At 46.2% G+C, this 27,168-nt stretch overlaps 1 protein-coding gene across 1 annotated transcript in view; it reads right to left on the bottom strand.

Annotated features, from left to right (window-relative positions):
• Positions 1-6,355: 6,355 nt before the first annotated feature.
• The window catches only part of LOC137524709 (matrix metalloproteinase-21-like), a 181,518-nt gene continuing 160,705 nt past the window's right edge, over positions 6,356-27,168 (bottom strand). The window contains exon 7 of the mRNA XM_068244876.1: positions 6,356-7,054. Coding sequence (XP_068100977.1) covers positions 6,755-7,054 — 300 coding nt within the window. The 3' untranslated portion in view covers positions 6,356-6,754. The remainder of the gene's footprint in view (positions 7,055-27,168) is intronic.

Raw genomic sequence — 27,168 nt, 5'->3', positions numbered from 1 at the left:
GCTGGGGGAGGAGCAGAGGGGACAGGTGAGACATTGCCCTACACACAGACAGGAGATAAAGTGCTGGTGGAGGAGCAGAGAGGACAGGTGAGACATTGCTCTACACACAGGCAGGAGATAAAGTGCTGGGGGAGGAGCAGAAGGGACAGAGGAGACATTGTTCTACACACAGGCAGGAGATAAAGTGCTGGGGGAGGAGCAGAGGGGACAGGGGAGACATTGTCCTACACACAGGCAGGAGATAAAGTGCTGGGGGAGGAGCAGAGAGGACAGGTGAGACATTGCTCTACACACAGGCAGGAGATAAAGTGCTGGGGGAGGAGCAGAGAAGACAGGTGAGACATCCTACACACAGGCAGGAGATAAAGTGCTGGGGAGGAGCAGAGGGGACAGGTGAGACATTGTCCTACACACAGGCAGGAGATAAAGTGCTGGGGGAGGAGCAGAGAGGACAGGTGAGACATTGCTCTACACACAGGCAGGAGATAAAGTGCTGGGGGAGGAGCAGAGGGGACAGGTGAGACATTGCCCTACACACAGACAGGAGATAAAGTGCTGGTGGAGGAGCAGAGAGGACAGGTGAGACATTGCTCTACACACAGGCAGGAGATAAAGTGCTGGGGGAGGAGCAGAAGGGACAGAGGAGACATTATTCTACACACAGGCAGGAGATAAAGTGCTGGGGGAGGAGCAGAGGGGACAGGGGAGACATTGTCCTACACACAGGCAGGAGATAAAGTGCTGGGGGAGGAGCAGAGAGGACAGGGGAGACATTGTCCTACACACAGGCAGGAGATAAAGTGCTGGGGGAGGAGCAGAGGGGACAGGGGAGACATTACTCTACACACAGGCAGGAGATAAAGTGCTGGGGAGGAGCAGAGGGGACAGGGGAGACATTGTCCTACACACAGGCAGGAGATAAAGTGCTGGGGGGGGGGGGAGGAGCAGAGGGGAGAGGGGAGACATTGTCCTACACACAGGCAGGAGATAAAGTGCTGGGGAAGGAGCAGAGGGGACAGGTAGGGTTGCCAGGTCGGCTGATGGAGAAAACCGGACAGGGGGTGGAGTTAGGGGTGGAGTTAGGGGCGGAGTCAGAAGCGCACTTTTATGTAGAGTGGGGCTAAGCAATGGGCTTTTTAAAAAATGTTTTTTACAGTATTTATATCGCACTGACATCTTCTGCAGCACATTACAGAGTACATAGCCATGTCACTAACTGTCCTCACCAGTACATGCACATAAGAGACCACTTTTCACCAGTAAATGCACATAATAAGAGACCGCTTTTCACCAGTAAATGCACATAATAAGAGACAGCTTTTTACCAGTAAATGCACATAATAAGAGACAGCTTTTCACCAGTAAATGCACATAATAAGAGACAGCTTTTCACCACTAAATGCACATAAGAGACATCTTTTCACCACTAAATGCACATAAGAGACATCTTTTCACCACTAAATGCACATAAGAGACAGCTTTTCACCAGTAAATGCACATAAGAGACAGCTTTTCACCAGTAAATGCACATAAGAGACAGCTTTTCACCAGTAAATGCACATAAGAGACAGCTTTTCACCAGTAAATGCACATAAGAGACAGCTTTTCACCAGTAAATGCACATAATAAGAGACAGCTTTTCACCAGTAACTGCACATAATGACAAACAGCCAGTTGTCCCGAGTATATGTAGCCAGGGATATATGTGCCCAGTATATGTAGCCAGAGGTATATGTCCCCAGTATATGTAGGCAGGGGAATATGTCCCCAGTATATATAGCCAGCGGTATATGGGCTCAGTATATATAGCCAGGGTGTATATGGGCCCAGTATATGTAGCCAGGGTGTATATGGGCCCAGTATATGTAGCCAGGGTGTATATGGGCCCAGTATATGTAGTCAGGGGGTATATATGCCCAGTATATGTAGCCAGGGTGTATATGGGCCCAGTATATGTAGCCAGGGTGTATATGGGCCCAGTATATTTAGCCAGGGTGTATATGGGCCCAGTATATGTAGCCAGGGTGTATATGGGCCCAGTATATGTAGCCAGGGTGTATATGGGCCCAGTATATGTAGCCAGGGTGTATATGGGCCCAGTATATGTAGCCAGGGTGTATATGGGCCCAGTATATGTAGCCAGGGTGTATATGGGCCCAGTATATGTAGCCAGGGTGTATATGGGCCCAGTATATGTAGCCAGGGTGTATATGGGCCCAGTATATGTAGCCAGGGTGTATATGTCCCCAGTATATGTAGCCAGGGTGTATATGTCCCCAGTATATGTAGCCAGGGTGTATATGGGCCCAGTATATGTAGCCAGGGTGTATATGGGCCCAGTATATGTAGCCAGGGTGTATATGGGCCCAGTATATGTAGCCATGGTGTATATGGGCCCAGTATATGTAGCCAGGGTGTATATGGGCCCAGTATATGTAGCCAGGGTGTATATGGGCCCAGTATATGTAGCCAGGGTGTATATGGGCCCAGTATATTTAGCCAGGGTGTATATGGGCCCAGTATATGTAGCCAGGGTGTATATGGGCCCAGTATATGTAGCCAGGGTGTATATTTGCCCAGTATATGTAGCCAGGGTGTATATGTCCCCAATATATGTAGCCAGGGTGTATATTTGCCCAGTATATGTAGCCAGGGTGTATATGTCCCCAGAATAGTTAGCCAGGTGTCCCCCCCCCCCCCAGGAGGGGAGCAGAGAAGAGGGAGAGCAGTGAAGAAGGGGGCCATCTCCCCCCCTTCGCTCACCTTAGGGTCCTCTCCCTCCCTCGCTGTCTCTCCTCCGATCGGTGTGTGCGTGCGGTGGCTGGCAGAGGGGCGGAACTTACCTTCCGTGTCTTCTCCGTCTCGTCGCCGGCGCGGGATGAGTTGCCACTACTCTGGTCTGATCCAGACCAGAGCAGCGGCTGCGGACCAGAACTTCCGGCCGGCACTTGGAGCGACATGGAAGGTAAGTCCCGCCCGCTGCCAAGCGCCACACAGATCGGAGGAGACAGCGAGGGACGGAAAGCATCTAAGGTGAGAGAAGGGGGGGAGATGGCCCCCTTCTCCGCCGCTGCCCACCGCTTTCCCTCCACTGCGCTGCTCTCCTCCTGCTACAGGCGGCTGTCAATACTGACAGCCGCCGGGAAAAGGCATAAAACCGGACATCTTAATTGTCCGGTTTAACATGCCTTTTTACACCGGACACAGGGGCCAAAAACCGGACTGTCCGGTGTAAAACCGGACACCTGGCAACCCTAGGGACAGGTGAGACATTGTTCTACACACAGGCAGCAGATAAAGTGCTGGGGGAGGAGCAGAGGGGACAGGGGAGACATTGTCCTACACACAGGCAGGAGATAAAGTGCTGGGGAGGAGCAGAGGGGACAGGGGAGACATTGCTCTACACACAGGCAGGAGATAAAGTGCTGGGGAAGGAGCAGAGGGGACAGGTGAGACATTGTTCTACACACAGGCAGCAGATAAAGTGCTGGGGGAGGAGCAGAGGGGACAGGGGAGACATTGTCCTACACACAGGCAGGAGATAAAGTGCTGGGGGGGGGAGGAGCAGAGGGGAGAGGGGAGACATTGTCCTACACACAGGCAGGAGATAAAGTGCTGGGGGGGGGGGGAGGAGCAGAGGGGAGAGGGGAGACATTGTCCGACACACAGACAGGAGATAAAGTGCTGGTGGAGGAGCAGAGAGGACAGGTGAGACATTGCTCTACACACAGGCAGGAGATAAAGTGCTGGGGGAGGAGCAGAAGGGACAGAGGAGACATTATTCTACACACAGGCAGGAGATAAAGTGCTGGGGGAGGAGCAGAGGGGACAGGGGAGACATTGTCCTACACACAGGCAGGAGATAAAGTGCTGGGGGAGGAGCAGAGGGGACAGGGGAGACATTGTCCTACACACAGACAGGAGATAAAGTGCTGGTGGAGGAGCAGAGAGGACAGGTGAGACATTGCTCTACACACAGGCAGGAGATAAAGTGCTGGGGGAGGAGCAGAAGGGACAGAGGAGACATTATTCTACACACAGGCAGGAGATAAAGTGCTGGGGGAGGAGCAGAGGGGACAGGGGAGACATTGTCCTACACACAGGCAGGAGATAAAGTGCTGGGGGAGGAGCAGAGGGGACAGGGGAGACATTGTCCTACACACAGGCAGGAGAAAAAGTGCTGGGGGAGGAGCAGAGGGGACAGGGGAGACATTGTCCTACACACAGGCAGGAGATAAAGTGCTGGGGGGGGGGGAGCAGAGGGGAGAGGGGAGACATTGTCCTACACACAGGCAGGAGATAAAGTGCTGGGGGAGGAGCAGAGGGGACAGGTGAGACATTGTCCTACACACAGGCAGGAGATAAAGTGCTGGGGGAGAAGCAGAGGGGACAGGTGAGACATTGTCCTACACACAGGCAGGAGATAAAGTGCTGCGGGAGGAGCAGAGAGGACAGGTGAGACATTATCCTACACACAGGCAGGAGATAAAGTGCTGGGGGAGGAGCAGAGGGGACAGGAGAGACATTGTCCTACACACAGGCAGGAGATAAAGTGCTGGGGGAGGAGCAGAGGGGACAGGGGAGACATTGTCCTACACACAGGCAGGAGATAAAGTGCTGGGGGAGGAGCAGAGAGGACAGGTGAGACATTGCTCTACACACAGGCAGGAGATAAAGTGCTGGGGGAGGAGCAGAGGGGACAGGAGAGACATTGTCCTACACACAGGCAGGAGATAAAGTGCTGGGGGAGGAGCAGAGGGGACAGGGGAGACATTGTCCTACACACAGGCAGGAGATAAAGTGCTGGGGGAGGAGCAGAGAGGACAGGTGAGACATTGCTCTACACACAGGCAGGAGATAAAGTGCTGGGGGAGGAGCAGAGGGGACAGGTGAGACATTGTCCTACACACAGGCAGGAGATAAAGTGCTGGGGAAGGAGCAGAGGGGACAGGTGAGACATTGCTTTACACACAGGCAGGAGATAAAGTGCTGGGGGAGGAGCAGAGGGGACAGGGGAGACATTGTCCTACACACAGGCAGGAGATAAAGTGCTGGGGGAGGAGCAGAGGGGACAGGTGAGACATTGCTCTACACACAGGCAGGAGATAAAGTGCTGGGGGAGGAGCAGAGAGGACAGGTGAGACATTGTCCTGCACACAGGCAGGAGATAAAGTGCTGGGGGAGGAGCAGAGGGGACAGGTGAGACATTGTCCTGCACACAGGCAGGAGATAAAGTGCTGGGGGAGGAGCAGAGGGTACAGGTGAGACATTGTCCTGCACACAGGCAGGAGATAAAGTGCTGGGGGAGGAGCAGAGGGGACAGGTGAGACATTGTCTTGCACACAGGCAGGAGATAAAGTGCTGGGGGAGGAGCAGAGGGGACAGGGGAGACATTGTCCTACACACAGGCAGGAGATAAGGTGCTGGAGGAGGAGCAGAGGGGACAGGGGAGACGTTGCTCTACACACAGGCAGGAGATAAAGTGCTGGGGGAGGAGCAGAGGGGACAGGGGAGACATTGCTCTACACACAGGCAGGAGATTAAGTGCTGGGGGAGGAGCAGAGGGGACAGGTGAGACATTATCCTACACACAGGCAGGAGATAAAGTGCTGGGGGAGGAGCAGAGGGGACAGGTGAGACATTATCCTACACACAGGCAGGAGATAAAGTGCGGGGGGAGGAGCAGAGGGGACAGGGGAGACATTGTCCTACACACAGGCAGGAGATAAAGTGCTGGGGGGGGAGGGGAGCAGAGACACTGTCCTACACACAGGCAGGAGATAAAGTGCTGGGGGAGGAGCAGAGAGGACAGATGAGACATTGTCCTACACACAGGCAAGAGTTAAAGTGCTGGGGGAGGAGCAGAGAAGACAGGTGAGACATCCTACACACAGGCAGGAGATAAAGTGCTGGGGAGGAGCAGAGGGGACAGGTGAGACATTGTCCTACACACAGGCAGGAGATAAAGTGCTGGGGGAGGAGCAGAAGGGACAGGTGAGACATTGTCCTACACACAGGCAGGAGATAAAGTGCTGGGGGAGGAGCAGAGGGGACAGGGGAGACATTGCCCTACACACAGGCAGGAGATAAAGTGCTGGGGAGGAGCAGAGCGGACAGGTGAGACATTGTCCTACACACAGGAAGGAGATAAAGTGCTGGGGGAGGTGCAGAGGGGACAGGGGAGACATTGCCCTACACACAGGCTGGAGATAAAGTGCTGGGGGAGGAGCAGAGGGGACAGGTGAGACATTGCTCTACACACAGGCAGGAGATAAAGTGCTGGGGGAGGAGCAGAGGGGACAGGTGAGACATTGTCCTACACACAGGAAGGAGATAAAGTGCTGGGGGAGGAGCAGAGGGGACAGGTGAGACATTGTCCTACACACAGGAAGGAGATAAAGTGCTGGGGGAGGTGCAGAGGGGACAGGGGAGACATTGCCCTACACACAGGCTGGAGATAAAGTGCTGGGGGAGGAGCAGAGGGGACAGGTGAGACATTGCTCTACACACAGGCAGGAGATAAAGTGCTGGGGGAGGAGCAGAGGGGACAGGTGAGACATTGTCCTACACGCAGGAAGGAGATAAAGTGCTGGGGGAGGAGCAGAGGTGACAGGTAAGAACTTTTCTTATAGGTGCTAGGGGGCAGAGGAGTAATTTGATTTCGCTCCACATTGATATGGCAAATTTCATGTTCTCATCATTACTCCACCATAAGTCCGATCATCTCCTTCTCTTCAGTCCAGCAGAAGTCCGATCATCTCCTGGGTACAGTCAGCATTGTTGGGTGAACATCACAGATGTCAAGCCAGAGCTCATTGATAAGTTGACGGGGGAGCAGTGAATTTGGGGGGATGTCTTGAGGGCCCTTGTGTCCAGCCATCCTCCACACGTTGGTCTCCTTGATGAAGAAGACTGTTTCGTGGGTGAAGGAGTAGTATGCAGCATCCAAGTCACTCAGGGGATGGTCTCCAGAAATCCAGGGAGGGAAAACCTCTGAAATAGACTTAGGGTAGCCAAGAAGTACTTTGTGCTGGGCCACGCTAAATGCAGTCACCTGTAGATGGAGAAGACGACATGGTCAAACCTTCTCTAAACAAACTGTGCAGCTGGGGGTAGGCTGGGTCATATCAGATCGTATTGAGGGGAGCTGAGAGGAGTGGGATTTAGGGGATTTGTGGCTGCTGTTACACCATTTGAGTTGAATAACCCCTCGATTTTGGGACATCTGTGGGCAGTGCCGTGTTGCAGTGGTTAGCACACTTGCATTGCAGCGCTGGATCCCCAGCTCAAATCCCAGCCATGGCACTATCTGCACAGTATGTTCTCCCCATGTCTGAATGGGTTTCCTCCGGCCACTCCAGTTTGCACCCACATCCCCCCAAAAAATACACAAATTAGTTACATAGTTTGGTTGAAAAAAGACATCTGTCCATCAAGTTCAACCAGGAAAAAAAAAAACATTATTGTGAACCCCCAAGTATTCTAGTTAATACAGGGGAAGGCAAAAAAACTCACAAGGCCGGGGCCAATCAGCCTTAAAAGCAGGCATGGTCGGAATAGCCCATTTCCGTTTCCGGCACAATTCCGCATTCCGTTACCGTTCCCTTCCGACGGTATACCGGGGGAATTCCGTTTAAGTCGGAATTCCGCCGGAAAAATTCTCATTCTCTCTCTCTCTCTCTCTCTCTCTCTCTCTCTCTCTCATCTATCCATCTATCCATCATGCAGTAGGGAATTGCAGATTTTCAAAACAGCTTATATACCATAGCTGGGATTTGAACCCAGAACCTAGTGTGTAGTAGGTATGTGTCTTAACCTCTAGACCATGACCCACACTACATGCTAAAGCTGGCAGTAGCATAAACCATACTTCCATTATGATCAATTCGATAGAAAAAGTAGCATGATTAAGGATTTGTACTTTTTGAAAAGCATGCTTATATACCATTAGAGTTGGGCCGAACGGTTCGCCGGCGAACGGTTCCAGGCGAACTTCGGTGGTTCGCGTTCGCCTCCCGCAGGCGAACGTTTGCGGAAGTTCGCTTCGCCCAGTTCGCTTGTTAAAGCAAAATTTTTTACCCTCCTTTTCACTGTCAGCAGACATGTTATGGTCAAACACACTGCTTGAGGACCCAGCCACCCACCCTCCCTCCAAGCTAGGTCCTTTATACCATTTGACTCAGTTGTCTGCCTACACTAATTAATTATGGGACAGCTGGTACACACTCTGCTAGAGAGATTTTAATTCCTCCCACCTCCCTCCTCCCTCCAACCCTTCAACCTATTCCCTCCTCCCTCCTACCGGAGGGAGGAGGGTCTCTTCTGGCAGGGAATTATACTACTTTAAAAGCCAGTATACATCATACCATAGCTGGGAATCGAACCCAGATCTCACTGTGTGGTGGACACGTCACCCTAAGCACTGTACCACTACAGTAGTAAGTGAAGCTAGCTGAAAATGTACCATTAATGCTCAATGCAATAGAACCATTAGGTTGCTTAAAGGAGAACTGTAGTGAGAGGTATATGGAGGCTGCCATATTGATTTCCTTTTAAGCTATACCAGTTGCCTGGCAGCCCTGCTGATCTATTTGGCTGCAGTAATAATAATAATCCAAACATTTGTATAGCGCTTTTCTCCTGTCGGACTCAAAGCGCTCAAGAGCTGCAGCCACAGGGACGCACTCAAGAGGCCACCCTGCAGTGTTAGGGAGTCTTGCCTTGAACTCCTTACTGAATAGGTACTTGACCTAGCCAGGATTCAAACCCTGGTCTCCCATGTCAAAGGCAGAGGCCTTAACCAGTACACTATCCAGCCACTGTAGTGTGAATCACACCAGAAACAAGCATGCAGCTAATCTTGTCAGATCTTACAAAAATGTCAAACACCAGATCTGCTGCATGCTTGTTCAGGGTCTAGGGCTAAAAGTATTGGAGGCAGAGGATCTGCAGGATAGCCAGGTAACTGGTATTGCTTAAAAGGAAATCAATATGGTAGCCTCCATATACCTTTCACTACAGTTCTCCTTTAAAGGGAACCTTAACTGAGAGTGATATGGCTGTTTCCTGTAAACAATACCAGTTGCCTGGCAGTCCAGCTGATCTTTGTGACTGCAATAGTGGCTGAATCACACCCTGAAACAAGCATGCAGCTAATCCAGTCTGACTTCAGTCAGAGCACCTGATCTGCATGCTTGTTCAGGGGCTGTGGCTAAAAGTATTAGAGACACAGGATCAGCAGGCAATTCAGGCAACTGGTATTATTTTAAAAGGAAAAATCCATATCCTTCTCCGTTTAGGTTCCCTTTAAGGATTTGTAGCATAAAAGCCAACTTACATTGGCTGGGATTTGAACCTGGGTCTCACTGTATGGTGGACAAGCACACTAACCACTATACCAACTGAAGCTGGCCTGAAATTGCTGGCCTGAAATTGCTGGCCTGAAATTGCTGGCCTGAAATTGCTGGCCTGAAATTGCTGGCCTGAAATTGCTGGTTCAGGCCAGCAATTTCAGGCCAGCAATTTCAGGCCAGCAATTTCAGGCCAGCAATTTCAGGCCAGCAATTTCAGGCCAGCTTCAGTTGGTATAGTGGTTAGTGTGCTTGTCCACCATACATTGAGACCCAGGTTCAAATCCCAGCCAATGTGAGTTGGCTTTTATGCTACAAATCCTTAAAGGGAACCTAAACGGAGAAGGATATGGATTTTTCCTTTTAAAATAATACCAGTTGCCTGAATTGCCTGCTGATCCTGTGTCTCTAATACTTTTAGCCACAGCCCCTGAACAAGCATGCAGATCAGGTGCTCTGACTGAAGTCAGACTGGATTAGCTGCATGCTTGTTTCAGGGTGTGATTCAGCCACTATTGCAGTCACAAAGATCAGCTGGACTGCCAGGCAACTGGTATTGTTTACAGGAAACAGCCATATCACTCTCAGTTAAGGTTCCCTTTAAAGGAGAACTGTAGTGAAAGGTATATGGAGGCTACCATATTGATTTCCTTTTAAGCAATACCAGTTACCTGGCTATCCTGCAGATCCTCTGCCTCCAATACTTTTAGCCCTAGACCCTGAACAAGCATGCAGCAGATCTGGTGTTTGACATTTTTGTAAGATCTGACAAGATTAGCTGCATGCTTGTTTCTGGTGTGATTCACACTACAGTGGCTGGATAGTGTACTGGTTAAGGCCTCTGCCTTTGACATGGGAGACCAGGGTTTGAATCCTGGCTAGGTCAAGTACCTATTCAGTAAGGAGTTCAAGGCAAGACTCCCTAACACTGCAGGGTGGCCTCTTGAGTGCGTCCCTGTGGCTGCAGCTCTTGAGCGCTTTGAGTCCGACAGGAGAAAAGCGCTATACAAATGTTTGGATTATTATTACTGCAGCCAAATAGATCAGCAGGGCTGCCAGGCAACTGGTATAGCTTAAAAGGAAATCAATATGGCAGCCTCCATATACCTCTCACTACAGTTCTCCTTTAAGCAACCTAATGGTTCTATTGCATTGAGCATTAATGGTACATTTTCAGCTAGCTTCACTTACTACTGTAGTGGTACAGTGCTTAGGGTGACGTGTCCACTACACAGTGAGATCTGGGTTCAATTCCCAGCTATGGTATGATGTATACTGGCTTTTAAAGTAGTATAATTCCCTGCCAGAAGAGACCCTCCTCCCTCCGGTAGGAGGTAGGAGGTAGGAGGTAGGGTTGAAGGGTTGAAGGGGTGGAGGGAGATTAAAATCTCCCTAGCAGAGTGTGTAGCAGCTGTCCCATAACTAATTAGTGTAGATAGGCAAATGGTATAAAGGACCTTGCTTGGAGGGAGGGAGGGAGGGAGGGAGGGAGGGAGGGAGGGGGTGGGTCCTCCAGCAGTGATGTGTATTTCACTCAATTAGGTGTGGCTCCAGGTAATAGAGCTTTTGAAACATGTTTTCTATCATTTTTCCAGCTGATAGAAATTTTTAAAACTTTGAAAGTTCGCCTCCCCATTGAAGTCTATTGCGGTTCGCGAACTTTTTCGCGAACCGAACCTTTTGCGGAAGTTCGCGAACAGGGTTCGCGAACCTAAAATCGGAGGTTCGGCCCATCTCTATATACCATAGCTGGGATTTGAACCCAGGACCTAGTGTGTAGTAGGTATCTGTCTTAACCTCTAGACCATGCCCCACACTGCATGGTAGTAGGTACCTGTCTTACCCACTAGTAAGGCTGAGGCTGGAGAGGCTGCAGCCTCAGGGCGCAGTGTAGGAGGGGGTGCACAATTCATTCAGCTGTCATTCCCAATTGTGTTGAAGCAGAAAGAAATAAGAAAAGGTGATACATGGCAGCGACTGCAAGCCAGATAAGTAGAGATTAAGGTGTTGGGGGTGGGGGGGGGGGGTGGGGGCCCTGGGGCCCATTATGATCAATTCGATAGAAAAAGTAGCATGATTAAGGATTTGTACTTTTTGAAAAGCATGCTTATATTCCATAGCTGGGATTTGAACCCAGGACCTAGTGTGTAGAAGGTGTCTGTCTTACCCTCTAGACTAGGGGTCCCCAAACATTTTGGGTTGAGGGCCGGGTCAACATACTTCAGACCGCTGGTGGGCCGGAGTAAACATAAAATGATGTAGAAGTCTTTGCGGACCAGACAGTGAAGCATACCCAGGTGACAATCTGCAAGCCAATTGGACAGCAGTGTCACCTGATGTGGAATTTGATTGGAAACCAGCAAAATTTCTGCTTTCTGGCTTCCATGTGGATGGGGGGTGCTGCACTGCTATTCCATATGTGGACCACCAATATTTAAAGATGTAGCTGACTGCATTTATAAGCAATACATTTTCTGTGTGGGGGGCCGGTAAGAAAGCCTTAGGGGGCCACATTCGGCCTGCGGGCCTTAGTTTGAGGACCACTGCTCTAGACCATCAACCACACTCAGGGCCAGGCTTTAGCATGTAGTGTGGTCAGAGGTGGGACAAGGTCCTTCAGCACCCAAGGCTGAGACAGCAAAGTGCGCCCCCCCATCCCTCCCGTCACACACTGATTGCTATTACACTAAGAGGTGCCCCAGGCCCCCCCCCACCCCCAACACCTTAATCTCTACTTATCTGGCTTGCAGTCGCTGCCATGTATCACCTTTTCTTATTTCTTTCTGCTTCAAACACAATTGGGAATGACAGCTGAATGAATTGTGCACCCCCTCCTACACTGCGCCCTGAGGCTGCAGCCTCTCCCTTACTAGTGGGTAAGACAGGTACCTACTACTATGCAGTGTGGGTCATGGTCTAGAGGTTAAGACAGATACCTACTATACACTAGGTCCTTGGTTCAAATCCCAGCTATGGTATATAAGCATGCTTTTCAAAAAGTACAAATCCTTAATCATGCTACTTTTTCGATCGAATTGATCATAATGGAAGTATGGTTTATGCTACCGCCAGCTTTAGCATGTAGTGTGGGTCATGGTCTAGAGGTTAAGACAGATACCTACTATACACTAGGTCCTTGGTTCAAATCCCAGCTATGGTATATAAGCATGCTTTTCAAAAAGTACAAATCCTTAATCATGCTACTTTTTCGATCGAATTGATCATAATGGAAGTATGGTTTATGCTACCGCCAGCTTTAGCATGTAGTGTGGGTCATGGTCTAGAGGTAAAGACAGATACCTACTATACACTAGGTCCTTGGTTCAAATCCCAGCTATGGTATATAAGCATGCTTTTCAAAAAGTACAAATCCTTAATCATGCTACTTTTTCGATCGAATTGATCATAATGGAAGTATGGTTTATGCTACCGCCAGCTTTAGCATGTAGTGTGGGTCATGGTCTAGAGGTTAAGACAGATACCTACTACACACTAGGTCCTTGGTTCAAATCCCAGCTATGGTATATAAGCATGCTTTTCAAAAAGTACAAATCCTTAATCATGCTACTTTTTCGATCGAATTGATCATAATGGAAGTATGGTTTATGCTACCGCCAGCTTTAGCATGTAGTGTGGGTCATGGTCTAGAGGTTAAGACAGATACCTACTATACGCTAGGTCCTTGGTTCAAATCCCAGCTATGGTATATAAGCATGCTTTTCAAAAAGTACAAATCCTTAATCATGCTACTTTTTCGATCAAATTGATCATAATGGAAGTATGGTTTATGCTACCGCCAGCTTTAGCATGTAGTGTGGGTCATGGTCTAGAGGTTAAGACAGATACCTACTATACACTAGGTCCTTGGTTCAAATCCCAGCTATGGTATATAAGCATGCTTTTCAAAAAGTACAAATCCTTAATCATGCTACTTTTTCGATCGAATTGATCATAATGGAAGTATGGTTTATGCTACCGCCAGCTTTAGCATGTAGTGTGGGTCATGGTCTAGAGGTTAAGACAGATACCTACTATACACTAGGTCCTTGGTTCAAATCCCAGCTATGGTATATAAGCATGCTTTTCAAAAAGTACAAATCCTTAATCATGCTACTTTTTCGATCGAATTGATCATAATGGAAGTATGGTTTATGCTACCGCCAGCTTTAGCATGTAGTGTGGGTCATGGTCTAGAGGTTAAGACAGATACCTACTATACATTAGGTCCTTGGTTCAAATCCCAGCTATGGTATATAAGCATGCTTTTCAAAAAGTACAAATCCTTAATCATGCTACTTTTTCGATCGAATTGATCATAATGGAAGTATGGTTTATGCTACCGCCAGCTTTAGCATGTAGCGTGGGTCATGGTCTAGAGGTTAAGACAGATACCTACTATACACTAGGTCCTTGGTTCAAATCCCAGCTATGGTATATAAGCATGCTTTTCAAAAAGTACAAATCCTTAATCATGCTACTTTTTCGATCGAATTGATCATAATGGAAGTTTGGTTTATGCTACCGCCAGCTTTAGCATGTAGTGTGGGTCAGGGTCTAGAGGTTAAGACAGATACCTACTATACACTAGGTCCTTGGTTCAAATCCCAGCTATGGTATATAAGCATGCTTTTCAAAAAGTACAAATCCTTAATCATGCTACTTTTTCGATCGAATTGATCATAATGGAAGTATGGTTTATGCTACCGCCAGCTTTAGCATGTAGTGTGGGTCATGGTCTAGAGGTTAAGACAGATACCTACTATACACTAGGTCCTTGGTTCAAATCCCAGCTATGGTATATAAGCATGCTTTTCAAAAAGTACAAATCCTTAATCATGCTACTTTTTCGATCGAATTGATCATAATGGAAGTATGGTTTATGCTACCGCCAGCTTTAGCATGTAGTGTGGGTCAGGGTCTAGAGGTTAAGACAGATACCTACTATACACTAGGTCTTTGGTTCAAATCCCAGCTATGGTATATAAGCATGCTTTTCAAAAAGTACAAATCCGTAATCATGCTACTTTTTCGATCGAATTGATCATAATGGAAGTATGGTTTATGCTACCGCCAGCTTTAGCATGTAGCGTGGGTCATGGTCTAGAGGTTAAGACAGATACCTACTATACACTAGGTCCTTGGTTCAAATCCCAGCTATGGTATATAAGCATGCTTTTCAAAAAGTACAAATCCTTAATCATGCTACTTTTTCGATTGAATTGATCATAATGGAAGTATGGTTTATGCTACCGCCAGCTTTAGCATGTAGTGTGGGTCAGGGTCTAGAGGTTAAGACAGATACCTACTATACACTAGGTCCTTGGTTCAAATCCCAGCTATGGTATATAAGCATGCTTTTCAAAAAGTACAAATCCTTAATCATGCTACTTTTTCGATCGAATTGATCATAATGGAAGTATGGTTTATGCTACCGCCAGCTTTAGCATGTAGTGTGGGTCAGGGTCTAGAGGTTAAGACAGATACCTACTATACACTAGGTCCTTGGTTCAAATCCCAGCTATGGTATATAAGCATGCTTTTCAAAAAGTACAAATCCTTAATCATGCTACTTTTTCGATCGAATTGATCATAATGGAAGTATGGTTTATGCTACCGCCAGCTTTAGCATGTAGCGTGGGTCATGGTCTAGAGGTTAAGACAGATACCTACTATACACTAGGTCCTTGGTTCAAATCCCAGCTATGGTATATAAGCATGCTTTTCAAAAAGTACAAATCCTTAATCATGCTACTTTTTCGATCGAATTGATCATAATGGAAGTATGGTTTATGCTACCGCCAGCTTTAGCATGTAGTGTGGGTCAGGGTCTAGAGGTTAAGACAGATACCTACTATACACTAGGTCCTTGGTTCAAATCCCAGCTATGGTATATAGCTACCGCCAGCTTTAGCATGTAGTGTGGGTCATGGTCTAGAGGTTAAGACAGATACCTACTATACACTAGGTCCTTGGTTCAAATCCCAGCTATGGTATATAAGCATGCTTTTCAAAAAGTACAAATCCTTAATCATGCTACTTTTTCGATCGAATTGATCATAATGGAAGTATGGTTTATGCTACCGCCAGCTTTAGCATGTAGTGTGGGTCAGGGTCTAGAGGTTAAGACAGATACCTACTATACACTAGGTCCTTGGTTCAAATCCCAGCTATGGTATATAAGCATGCTTTTCAAAAAGTACAAATCCTTAATCATGCTACTTTTTCGATCGAATTGATCATAATGGAAGTATGGTTTATGCTACCGCCAGCTTTAGCATGTAGCGTGGGTCATGGTCTAGAGGTTAAGACAGATACCTACTATACACTAGGTCCTTGGTTCAAATCCCAGCTATGGTATATAAGCATGCTTTTCAAAAAGTACAAATCCTTAATCATGCTACTTTTTCGATCGAATTGATCATAATGGAAGTATGGTTTATGCTACCGCCAGCTTTAGCATGTAGTGTGGGTCAGGGTCTAGAGGTTAAGACAGATACCTACTATACACTAGGTCCTTGGTTCAAATCCCAGCTATGGTATATAAGCATGCTTTTCAAAAAGTACAAATCCTTAATCATGCTACTTTTTCGATCGAATTGAACATAATGGAAGTATGGTTTATGCTACCGCCAGCTTTAGCATGTAGTGTGGGTCATGGTCTAGAGGTTAAGACAGAAACCTACTATACACTAGGTCCTTGGTTCAAATCCCAGCTATGGTATATAAGCATGCTTTTCAAAAAGTACAAATCCTTAATCATGCTACTTTTTCGATCAAATTGATCATAATGGAAGTATGGTTTATGCTACCGCCAGCTTTAGCATGTAGTGTGGGTCATGGTCTAGAGGATAAGACACATACCTACTATACACTAGGTCCTTGGTTCAAATCCCAGCTATGGTATATAAGCATGCTTTTCAAAAAGTACAAATCCTTAATCATGCTACTTTTTCGATCGAATTGATCATAATGGAAGTATGGTTTATGCTACCGCCAGCTTTAGCATGTAGTGTGGGTCATGGTCTAGAGGTTAAGACAGATACCTACTATACACTAGGTCCTTGGTTCAAATCCCAGCTATGGTATATAAGCATGCTTTTCAAAAAGTACAAATCCTTAATCATGCTACTTTTTCGATCGAATTGATCATAATGGAAGTATGGTTTATGCTACCGCCAGCTTTAGCATGTAGTGTGGGTCATGGTCTAGAGGTTAAGACAGATACCTACTATACACTAGGTCCTTGGTTCAAATCCCAGCTATGGTATATAAGCATGCTTTTCAAAAAGTACAAATCCTTAATCATGCTACTTTTTCGATCGAATTGAACATAATGGAAGTATGGTTTATGCTACCGCCAGCTTTAGCATGTAGTGTGGGTCATGGTCTAAAGGTTAAGACACATACCTACTACACAGTAGGTTCTGGGTTCAAATCCCAGCTATGGTATATAAGCTGTTTTGAAAATCTGCAGTGAGAGAGAGAGAGAGAGAGAGAGAGAGAGAGAGAGGAGAGAGAGAGAGAGAGAGAGAGAGAGAGAGAGAGAGAGAGAGAGAGAGAGAGAGAGAGAGAGAGAGAGAGAGAGAGAGAGAGAGAGAGAGAGAGAGAGAGAGAGAGAGAGAGAGAGAGAGAGAGAGAGAGAGAGAGAGAGAGAGAGAGAGAGAGAGAGAGAGAGAGAGAGAGAGAGAGAGATTTTTTTCTGGTGCTATTTCGGAAAATTCCGTCGGAATTATAAAATTTCCGCGGAATTCCGTTTGAGAGGTATAGGAATTCCGATTGACTACCGGAATCGGAATTAACCTAATTCCGGCCGGAATCACGGAATTTATAATTCCGCGGAATTTTCCGAGCATCCCTACTTAAAAGGGAAAATTCATTCCCAACTCCCAACTTTATTGGCTTACCCCTAATTTGACCCCCGAGACTGATGGACATACTATGACTGTAGTAGGAACTGTCATCCAACCGTAAGCTACTCCCCCCCTCCACAAATACACCACTCCCCCATTTCTCTCTCTTCCTCCACAAATACACCACTCCCCCATTTCCCTCCCCTCCACAAATACACCACTCCCCCATTTCTCTCTCCCCCTCCACAAATACACCACTCCCCCATTTCTCTCTCCCCCCTCCACAAATACACCACTCCCCCATTTCTCTCTCCCCCTCCACAAATACACCACTCCCCCATTTCTCTCTCCCCCCTCCACAAATACACCACTCCCCCATTTCTCTCTCCCCCTCCACAAATACACCACTCCCCCATTTCCCTCTCCCTTCCACACATACACCACTCCCCCATTTCTCTCTCTTCCTCCACAAATACACCACTCCTCCTTTTCCCTCCCCTCCACAAATACACCACTCCCCCATTTCTCTCTCTTCCTCCACAAATACACCACTCCCCCATTTCCCTCCCCTCCACAAATACACCACTCCCCCATTTCTCTCTCCCCCTCCACAAATACACCACTCCCCCATTTCCCTCTCCCTTCCACACATACACCACTCCCCCATTTCCCTCTCCCCCTCCACACATAAACCACTCCCCCATTTCCCTCTCCCTTCCACACATACACCACTCCCCCATTCCCTCTCCCTTCCACACATAAACCACTCCCCCATTTCCCTCTCCCCTCCACACATATACCACTCCTCTGTCACGCTGGGTGTGACTAGATACATATAGTATAACACAACAATGGTACAAGGTAATACTCTGGTTCAGTCAGAACATAAGTTAGTCGAGGTACAGAATGGTTAAACAAATCATAGTCAATTCGAGCAGGGTCATACACGTATATCAGAGGTCAGTCGATTTACAAGGATCCGGCAATAACTGAGTCAGAGACAGGCCGAGTCGGTAACGGAAATCAGATGACTGAGGTCCAGAACCGTCAGGCAAGACCGGAGTCAAAAGGCAGGCAAAAAGTCGTTACACAGATAAATATACAATAGATGTGATTTCCTAGTAAATTACAATTTACAGCTATCAATGATCAACTAACAACGACTGACTAACTGGAGTACATATATATGGTGAGTACCACCATATATGATGTAGCTCAAGAAGCTAGCTAGGGCGAAGAACCAGCGAACTGATTAGTATCAAGGCCGGCGAGCAACTGCCTTGCCTGGCCAAATATACCCTGGAAGAGAGAATGAGCCCAGCCCCCAGGAGGACGGTCTAATGTTAGACACGCCTCCTTAATCTGGCTCCCACGCGCGCCTGGGCAGACTGCGCAGACGCGCTTCCTGATTCGCCGCTGGAGAGATGTCGGGGATGCCGTTGGAGGACGTCTGCTGTGAGGTCCCGCCGCTCGCCCAGACCCTGCCGGAGACACCACGGGACCTACCGCTGGAAGGTAAAGTTATTACATTACCCCCAGTCCCCCCCCGAGGAGTGGTCACCGAACACTCTCTACCAGGCCTATAAGGATGATCTTGATGAAATTCCTGAATCAATTGATCAGCATGGATCTGATGGGCAGGGACCCAACATCTCTCCTCAGGACCATAACCCCTCCAATCCACTAAGTACTATAGGGAATTACGAATTTTCCTAAAATCAAGGATTTTTTCCACCTCATATTCAGGTTGTCCATCCACTTCAATAGGAGGGGGTGGTTCTATGGATAATAATATATTGGCAGCAGGCTTTAACAACGATACATGAAAAGAATTGCCCCCTTTGATGGTTTGAGGCAATGTCACACGGTAAACTACATTATTGATTTTTTCCTGGATAGGGTAAGGCCTAATAAACTTGGGTCCCAACTTGGCTGAGGGTTGACGTAATGGAATATTTCGAGCGGAGACCCAGACTTTATCCCCCGGGGAAAACTCAAATTCACATGAGCATTTATTATCAGCATAGTGTTTATGACGTGCAACTGCATCTTGCAGATTTTGTTGTACCAGAGGCCAAAGATGCTGCACATGGGTACTCCATTCTTCCAATGCAGGAAAGACAGAGGGTGAAGAAGGAAAACATGTGAACTTCGGATTCTGACCGGTGACAACAACAAAATGGTGACATCTTAGTGGATGAGCTAGGAAGATTATTAAACGCAAACTCAGTGAAGGGGAGAAAATCCAGCCATGTCTGCCGGCAATCAGAGACAAAACATCGAAGGAACTGTTCCAGGGATTGGTTGGTTCGTTCAGTTTGCCCATTAGTTTCTGGATGATAACCAGAAGAATAGGGCAAAGTGATCCCTAAAATGGCGCTGAATTTTCGCCAAAACTGAGACACAAATTGGAAGTCTCGATCAGATACAATATTGTCAGGGATTCCATGCAAGCGAAAAACGTGTACCACAAATAATTTAGCTAATTCCAGGGCTCAGGGCAGAGCAACAAGAGGCACGAAGTGGGCCATCTTACTGAAACGATTCATGACAACTCAGATCACCTTTTTGCCACCAGAAGGAGCCAAATCAACTATGAAATCCATCGATAAGTGAGACCAGGGTCTGGAGGGAATGGGCAGAGGAGTAAGATAGCCTCGAGGAGCATAACTCCAACGTTTTTGTTTCACCTGGATGACCTGCCAGTTTGCTATCATTTAATAACTGAAGAACCTGAACGCACAACTGTAATGGAACATAGTCTAACTCAGGTGGTTTCTCAGTAGGAGTATCTGCTTGGTATCAGGGTTGTAACAAAGCGTGAACATCAGGAAATTCATTTGTCTGAAGTGCAGCAATTACTCGACTGGAAGGTAATATGTTTTCTGGAAGAGTGGGTGAGACGTAATCATTCTCAAAGCATCTGGACAATGCATCAGCTTTAGTATTCTTAGACCCTGGCTTATACGTAATTATGAAATTAAAACGTGAAAAGAACATTGCCCACCGTGCCTGCCTAGGATTCAGTCTCTTAGCTTGCTCTATGTATTCTAGGTTCTTATGATCAGTATATACAGTAATCGGATGCAATGCTCCCTCCAGCCAGTGTCTCCATTCCTCAAATGCCATTTTTACTGCAAACAACTCCCTGTTACCTATATCATAGTTCCTTTCAGCGGAAGAAAACTTTTTAGAAAGAAACGCACATGGATGCATCCGCTCAGGTTGCCCAGAGAACTGAGACAAAACTGCTCCAACTCCCACTTCTGAAGCGTCCACCTCCACAATGAATGGTAAATTTATATTGGGGTGGATAAGGATGGCAGCTGAACAGAATGCTTTTTTTAAATCCGAGAAAGCCTCACAGGCTTTAGTAGACCAGTTCACAGAATCAGCATTTTTCTTTGTTAAATCTGTAATGGGAGCTACCATAGTAGAGAAACTTTTTATGAATTTGCGATATTAGTTCGCAAAACCCCAAAATCACTGAATGGCTTTCAAGCCTTTCGGCTGAGGCCACTCCAGTACTGCCGTGAGTTTCTTAGGATCCATGGAAAGGCCAGAATCATGTTTTGTACTTCTTGGACAGCACACCTATCTTGCTTCAACGGCTGTGCCAGGTCTAGCCTGTATGGCTGATACAGACTTAATGCAAACAAAAAAGTGAAGATGACCAGCACTTGCCAATTCTTAAAAAGCAGGGTATTTATTCACAAAAAAAGTGAACAAAAAATAGCCATGACATCTGGACTCCCAGAATGTAACTATAGCTCTTGAGAGTAGATATAGCTCTTAGCTGCAAATAGTAGCATGAGGACTTCCTCCAGAATAGGTTACGCCTCCATTGCAGCCCAATTCCAATCACAACGGACTGTCGCCGTTTCGAACGGATAAACCGCTCTTTGTCAAGTGAAAGCATGTCACTATTGCCTGCCTAAACTCTATTTATACCCCTCCCCCCTAAGCTATAGCCAATCGCTACAGAGGTGGACCTGATGGGGAACTGGAAGCAAACTCCAAAACATCCAATCACATACCTGGATAGGCAAATTTGAAAAGCCGTTAACTGGGAGTGTAAAAAACGTCATGCCTACCAATCACGATTCAAAACGTCATCTTCATGCGTAAAAACGGTCGCATTGGACGCGTCAAAAAATGTCGCATAATAACCACGTAAGCCGCATTGGCATCATGCGTACAAATTTACGCATCACCTCTATACTTTTTTCATTAATTTTGTCATTTTGTTTTTAATGAACCCCTTCATCCCCCTTTTTTATAAAGTGTTTTCATTAAAAAATTCCTTTTAATTTTTAGGACGATAGGATGGAAATACTCCACATCTGGTGAACAATACCTGGATATTCTGTTCTGCCTTGCTGTCCCTCAAATGAAACCTAAATGTGGCGGTATGTATGGATGTCCAATATTAGGACCCATGTGTCTATTGGTATTTAATGAGAGCATAAGGCAAAGCAGAAGGTTGCATTCTTCTATGTGGCCACTGGATGGCATTGACTTTATCCATGCGTACATATATGTAGGTGATGCGTAAATTTGTACGCATGATGCCAATGCGGCTTACGTGGTTATTATGCGACATTTTTTGACGCGTCCAATGCGACCGTTTTTACGCATGAAGATGACGTTTTGAATCGTGATTGGTAGGCATGACGTTTTTTACACTCCCAGTTAACGGCTTTTCAAATTTGCCTATCCAGGTATGTGATTGGATGTTTTGGAGTTTGCTTCCAGTTCCCCATCAGGTCCACCTCTGTAGCGATTGGCTATAGCTTAGGGGGGAGGGGTATAAATAGAGTTTAGGCAGGCAATAGTGACATGCTTTCACTTGACAAAGAGCGGTTTATCCGTTCGAAACGGCGACAGTCCGTTGTGATTGGAATTGGGCTGCAATGGAGGCGTAACCTATTCTGGAGGAAGTCCTCATGCTACTATTTGCAGCTAAGAGCTATATCTACTCTCAAGAGCTATAGTTACATTCTGGGAGTCCAGATGTCATGGCTATTTTTTGTTCACTTTTTTTGTGAATAAATACCCTGCTTTTTAAGAATTGGCAAGTGCTGGTCATCTTCACTTTTTTGTTTGCATTAAGTCTGTATCAGCCATACAGGCTAGACCTGGCACAGCCGTTGAAGCAAGATAGGTGTGCTGTCCAAGAAGTACAAAACATGGATAGGCGTTTGGACGGGCACCCTAATGTGGAACCTCATGGTGACACGTTTGCATATACCGATGAAGATGCTGCAGCAGTGGTTGGTGATTACCTCACGGACACTACATTTCTTTCTAAGAAAGATCCTAAATTGATCGAACGTTCAATTATTCGATTACAAAAAAACCGAATTGCCTTGGACCTCCATGCAAGGACACTTGCTGAGTACTACAGAGTACGCCGTATCCCGAGAGGTGGAAGATCAAATGTGGCACCGACTCTCTTTGCAGGTGACTCTGCCTTTATCTCTACAATCGAGAAAATCTGGAACAAGGCTAGCTTTGACGTTATGATTCATACCATTAAACGTATAAAACAGGAATTACCCAAATTGGACCAACAGATTATGCTGTTGGAGGAAGAAATGAAATCTCTGTTATCTAAGGAGCTGTTTGAGACCTTTGACAGCAAACGAAAAGAGACTCTGGAAAAACATCGGTCTGCGATTGAGGAAACAAAGAGATCTAAATTCCTACGGGACGAATCTGATTATGTGGACGGTTATGTTTATAAATGGCAGAAAAAGGGTCCAAGTGAGCCAAACCGTCCGAATCCGAGACCTAATCGACCAAAACCACGCAGACCTCCAAAGAAACCTCGTAAAAAACCTGACGTTCCAGGATCAGGTTCTTCTGAAGATTTTTTACAAACGACAGAGTCGTCTCAGAGCGATGCCTCAGGAGATGGAAACCAAGAAGGAGAGGCGGAAGAAAACATAGAAAGCAACAAAATTCCACCACAGGGTATGAATCTGCGCAGCAAGACCAAATAACCGATAATTTGGTAATTAATATTTCCTCTCGTGCTCTATCTGAGGAAGAAGAAGGAGTCCTCAAGAGGGGCTTATCGTTCTGTCCCACTTTTTTACCTGATTTTTTTGAGTTAGACATTGAGTTAACGAGATTTTTTCGGAATATCAGACTCAAGAACTTTTTTGCCAACCTCCCTTCTCGAGATCAAGGATCTACTGCTCCGGAGTCTTCACTCCCTCTATCCTTGGGTCCTTTTGGTTTAAAAAATCGAAGTGACTTTAATCCATCGTCCAATCCAACAATTGAGAACTTTATAGATTGTGTGAAGGAGGATATCCACAAATTGGAGGCCGAAGTAAAACTTGGGAGATGTCATGGCTATAAGAACAACCTCTCACAGACAGAGAAACTGGCCTTACAATCCCTACAGTCCGCCGATGAGATAATTATCAAATCGGCGGACAAGGGGGGAGCCTTAGTTGTGATGGACAAGTCCTTCTACTTGGAGAGTGTGCAGTGCCTCTTGGAGGACACTTCCACATATCAACGACTTGATAGTGACCCACTCCCAAGGATTAAAAGAATAATAGGGAGATTAGTACAGGAAGCAACTTCAAAGGAAATTATTGATGAGGGCCTGGCAAAGTTCTTGATAAAAAATCATCCTATCACACCGGTGTTTTACACCTTACCTAAAATTCACAAAAATCTACAGAATCCCCCGGGGAGACCTATTGTCTCCGGGATGGATTCTGTGTTATCCCCTCTGGCCATCTTCCTCGATGCTGTTCTCCAACCGTATTTACAGATTCAGGCCTCGTATGTGAGAGATACGGGCATGTTTCTGGAATTATTGAAATCTCAACCTTACCCTGAAGGTGATTTTCTTATGGTCACCATGGATGTGGAGAGTTTGTACACCTCCATTCCCCACCGGGAGGGAATGGAGGTAATACAACATGTCCTTGACACCCGTTCTGATTTTGACAAACAGCAATGTGATTTCCTCATGTCTCTCTTACAGGTAGTGCTGACGATGAATTATTTCCTTTTTGGTGATGTCTTTTACGAGCAGGTCCGGGGGACGGCGATGGGCTCAAACGTGGCCCCATGCTATGCGAACCTCTTTATGGAAGCATATGAAGAGGCGTTCGTTTATACGCATCCATTGTTTCATGCACATGCAAGGATGTGGGTAAGATATATTGATGATGTCTTTCTTTTGTGGGTGGGGCCACGTTCGGGCCTTGATGCCTTTATCCTGGACTTGCACGGAAGGTATCCTTTTATTAAGTTGACGTCACACGTCAGCAGTACCAGTATTGATTTTTTGGATGTTAGGGTCAAGTGTGGAGAAGGAAGGTTTGTCACCGACCTTTTCAGAAAATTAACAGATAGAAATTCCACTCTACACTTTGACTCCTTTCATCCATTATCTCTAAAAAGTGCAATACCTAGATCTCAAATACTGAGAGTCGAGAGAATAGTTTCTGATCCAACTACATGTGATTTACGGGTAGAGGAATTAAGAGATAGATTTAGGGTGAGAGGCTATCCGGAAGGGGTTCTAAAAAAAGTGGGAGGGGGGTGCCAGAGGGGTGGGAAGAAGAAAAGAGAAAACAGTGGTAGGATCCCGTTCATCTCGAGGTTCAGCACGATTTCAAGTCAGGTTAGGGGTATTATACAGCAAAGATGGTCCATTCTGAGGGAGGGACTTCCGAGGGTTCCTGAATTTAGGGACCCTCCTTTGTTCTCCTTCAGACGGGCACCCTCACTTAGGGACAGGCTAGTAAGGTCAGATTTGGGTCCTTCAGTTGATAACACAGGCACGAGAAGGAGGGGAACTTTCCCCTGTAGAGATTGTGTCCAATGCGGAAATGTTTTGGGTGGTGACTCTGTCCGACACCCTCTGAGTGGAAGAAATTTCCCACTTAAAGGTTTTTTTGACTGTAACTCTAAATTTGTAGTATATTGTATTAAGTGCCCATGTGGGCTATTATATGTGGGCCAAACCACTCAGAGGGTGAAAGACAGGATCTCTGCCCACAAATCCGCGATTAGAAAAAAACGAATGGAACAGGCGGTTTCTGCCCATTTTACTGAAAGGTCACATGGGGTGGCGTCATTACGTTTCCAAGTATTGCAGCAGATTCATAGACCAAGGAGAGGTGGGGATCGTTTAAAATTACTTCTTAAGGCTGAAGCATGGTGGATCAGACAATTGGGGACTTTACACCCCCGGGGTCTAAACCGGGAATATGATCTATTACCTGTAATTTGACTTTATTGACTAATGTAAAGGTTGATCGCCACATTGCAGCCCATTCTATACTTTTTTCATTAATTTTGTCATTTTGTTTTTAATGAACCCCTTCATCCCCCTTTTTTATAAAGTGTTTTCATTAAAAAATTCCTTTTAATTTTTAGGACGATAGGATGGAAATACTCCACATCTGGTGAACAATACCTGGATATTCTGTTCTGCCTTGCTGTCCCTCAAATGAAACCTAAATGTGGCGGTATGTATGGATGTCCAATATTAGGACCCATGTGTCTATTGGTATTTAATGAGAGCATAAGGCAAAGCAGAAGGTTGCATTCTTCTATGTGGCCACTGGATGGCATTGACTTTATCCATGCGTACATATATGTAGGTGATGCGTAAATTTGTACGCATGATGCCAATGCGGCTTACGTGGTTATTATGCGACATTTTTTGACGCGTCCAATGCGACCGTTTTTACGCATGAAGATGACGTTTTGAATCGTGATTGGTAGGCATGACGTTTTTTACACTCCCAGTTAACGGCTTTTCAAATTTGCCTATCCAGGTATGTGATTGGATGTTTTGGAGTTTGCTTCCAGTTCCCCATCAGGTCCACCTCTGTAGCGATTGGCTATAGCTTAGGGGGGAGGGGTATAAATAGAGTTTAGGCAGGCAATAGTGACATGCTTTCACTTGACAAAGAGCGGTTTATCCGTTCGAAACGGCGACAGTCCGTTGTGATTGGAATTGGGCTGCAATGGAGGCGTAACCTATTCTGGAGGAAGTCCTCATGCTACTATTTGCAGCTAAGAGCTATATCTACTCTCAAGAGCTATAGTTACATTCTGGGAGTCCAGATGTCATGGCTATTTTTTGTTCACTTTTTTTGTGAATAAATACCCTGCTTTTTAAGAATTGGCAAGTGCTGGTCATCTTCACTTTTTTGTTTTTTTTTTGAAAGGCCAGAATCAGAAATTATGTATCTGAGAAAGGGTACTTGTGTTACTTCGAAAAAACATTTCTCTAATTAGGCAAATAGAGAATTCTCTCTCAGTTTTTGTAATACATATTTCACATGCTCGCGGTGTTCTGGCAAAGAGTCAGAATAAACAAGGATGTCATCTAAGTAAACAACAACAAATTTACCTAGAACATCACGGAAGACATCATTCACGAAATCTTGGAAGACAGCCGGGGCATTACATAATCCGAAGGGCATAACGAGATATTCGTAATGCCCGTCTTGAGTATTGAAGGCTGTCTTCCATTCATCTCCCTGCCGAATACGGATTAAATTATAAGCTCCCCTTAGGTCTAATTTAGAAAAGATTTTAGCCCCCGAGACTTGGGAAAAGAGATCATCAATCAATGGCAATGGATAGCAATTTTTTACTGTAATTTTATTCAGACCCCGATAAGCAATACAAGGACGGAGGCCTCCATCTTTTTTTTCCACAAAAAAGAATCCTACCCCAGTGGGAGATGTGGAGGATCGAATAAAACCTTTATGTAAATTTTCCCTAATATAGTCTTTCATGGCTAACTTCTCAGGACCAGTTAAGTTATACAGATGACCTCGGGGAGGCATGGTTCCAGGTAACAACTCAATAGGACAATCATACGGCCTATGTGGTGGTAATTTGTCTGCAGATTGTGAGGAAAACACATCAGAAAAATCCATGTACGGTCATGGAACTTCATTACACTTTACTTCAAG

Source organism: Hyperolius riggenbachi, chromosome 1 (assembly GCF_040937935.1).
Source record: "Hyperolius riggenbachi isolate aHypRig1 chromosome 1, aHypRig1.pri, whole genome shotgun sequence".
Lineage (NCBI taxonomy): Eukaryota > Metazoa > Chordata > Amphibia > Anura > Hyperoliidae > Hyperolius > Hyperolius riggenbachi.
This window is presented reverse-complemented; position numbering and strand designations above follow the sequence as displayed.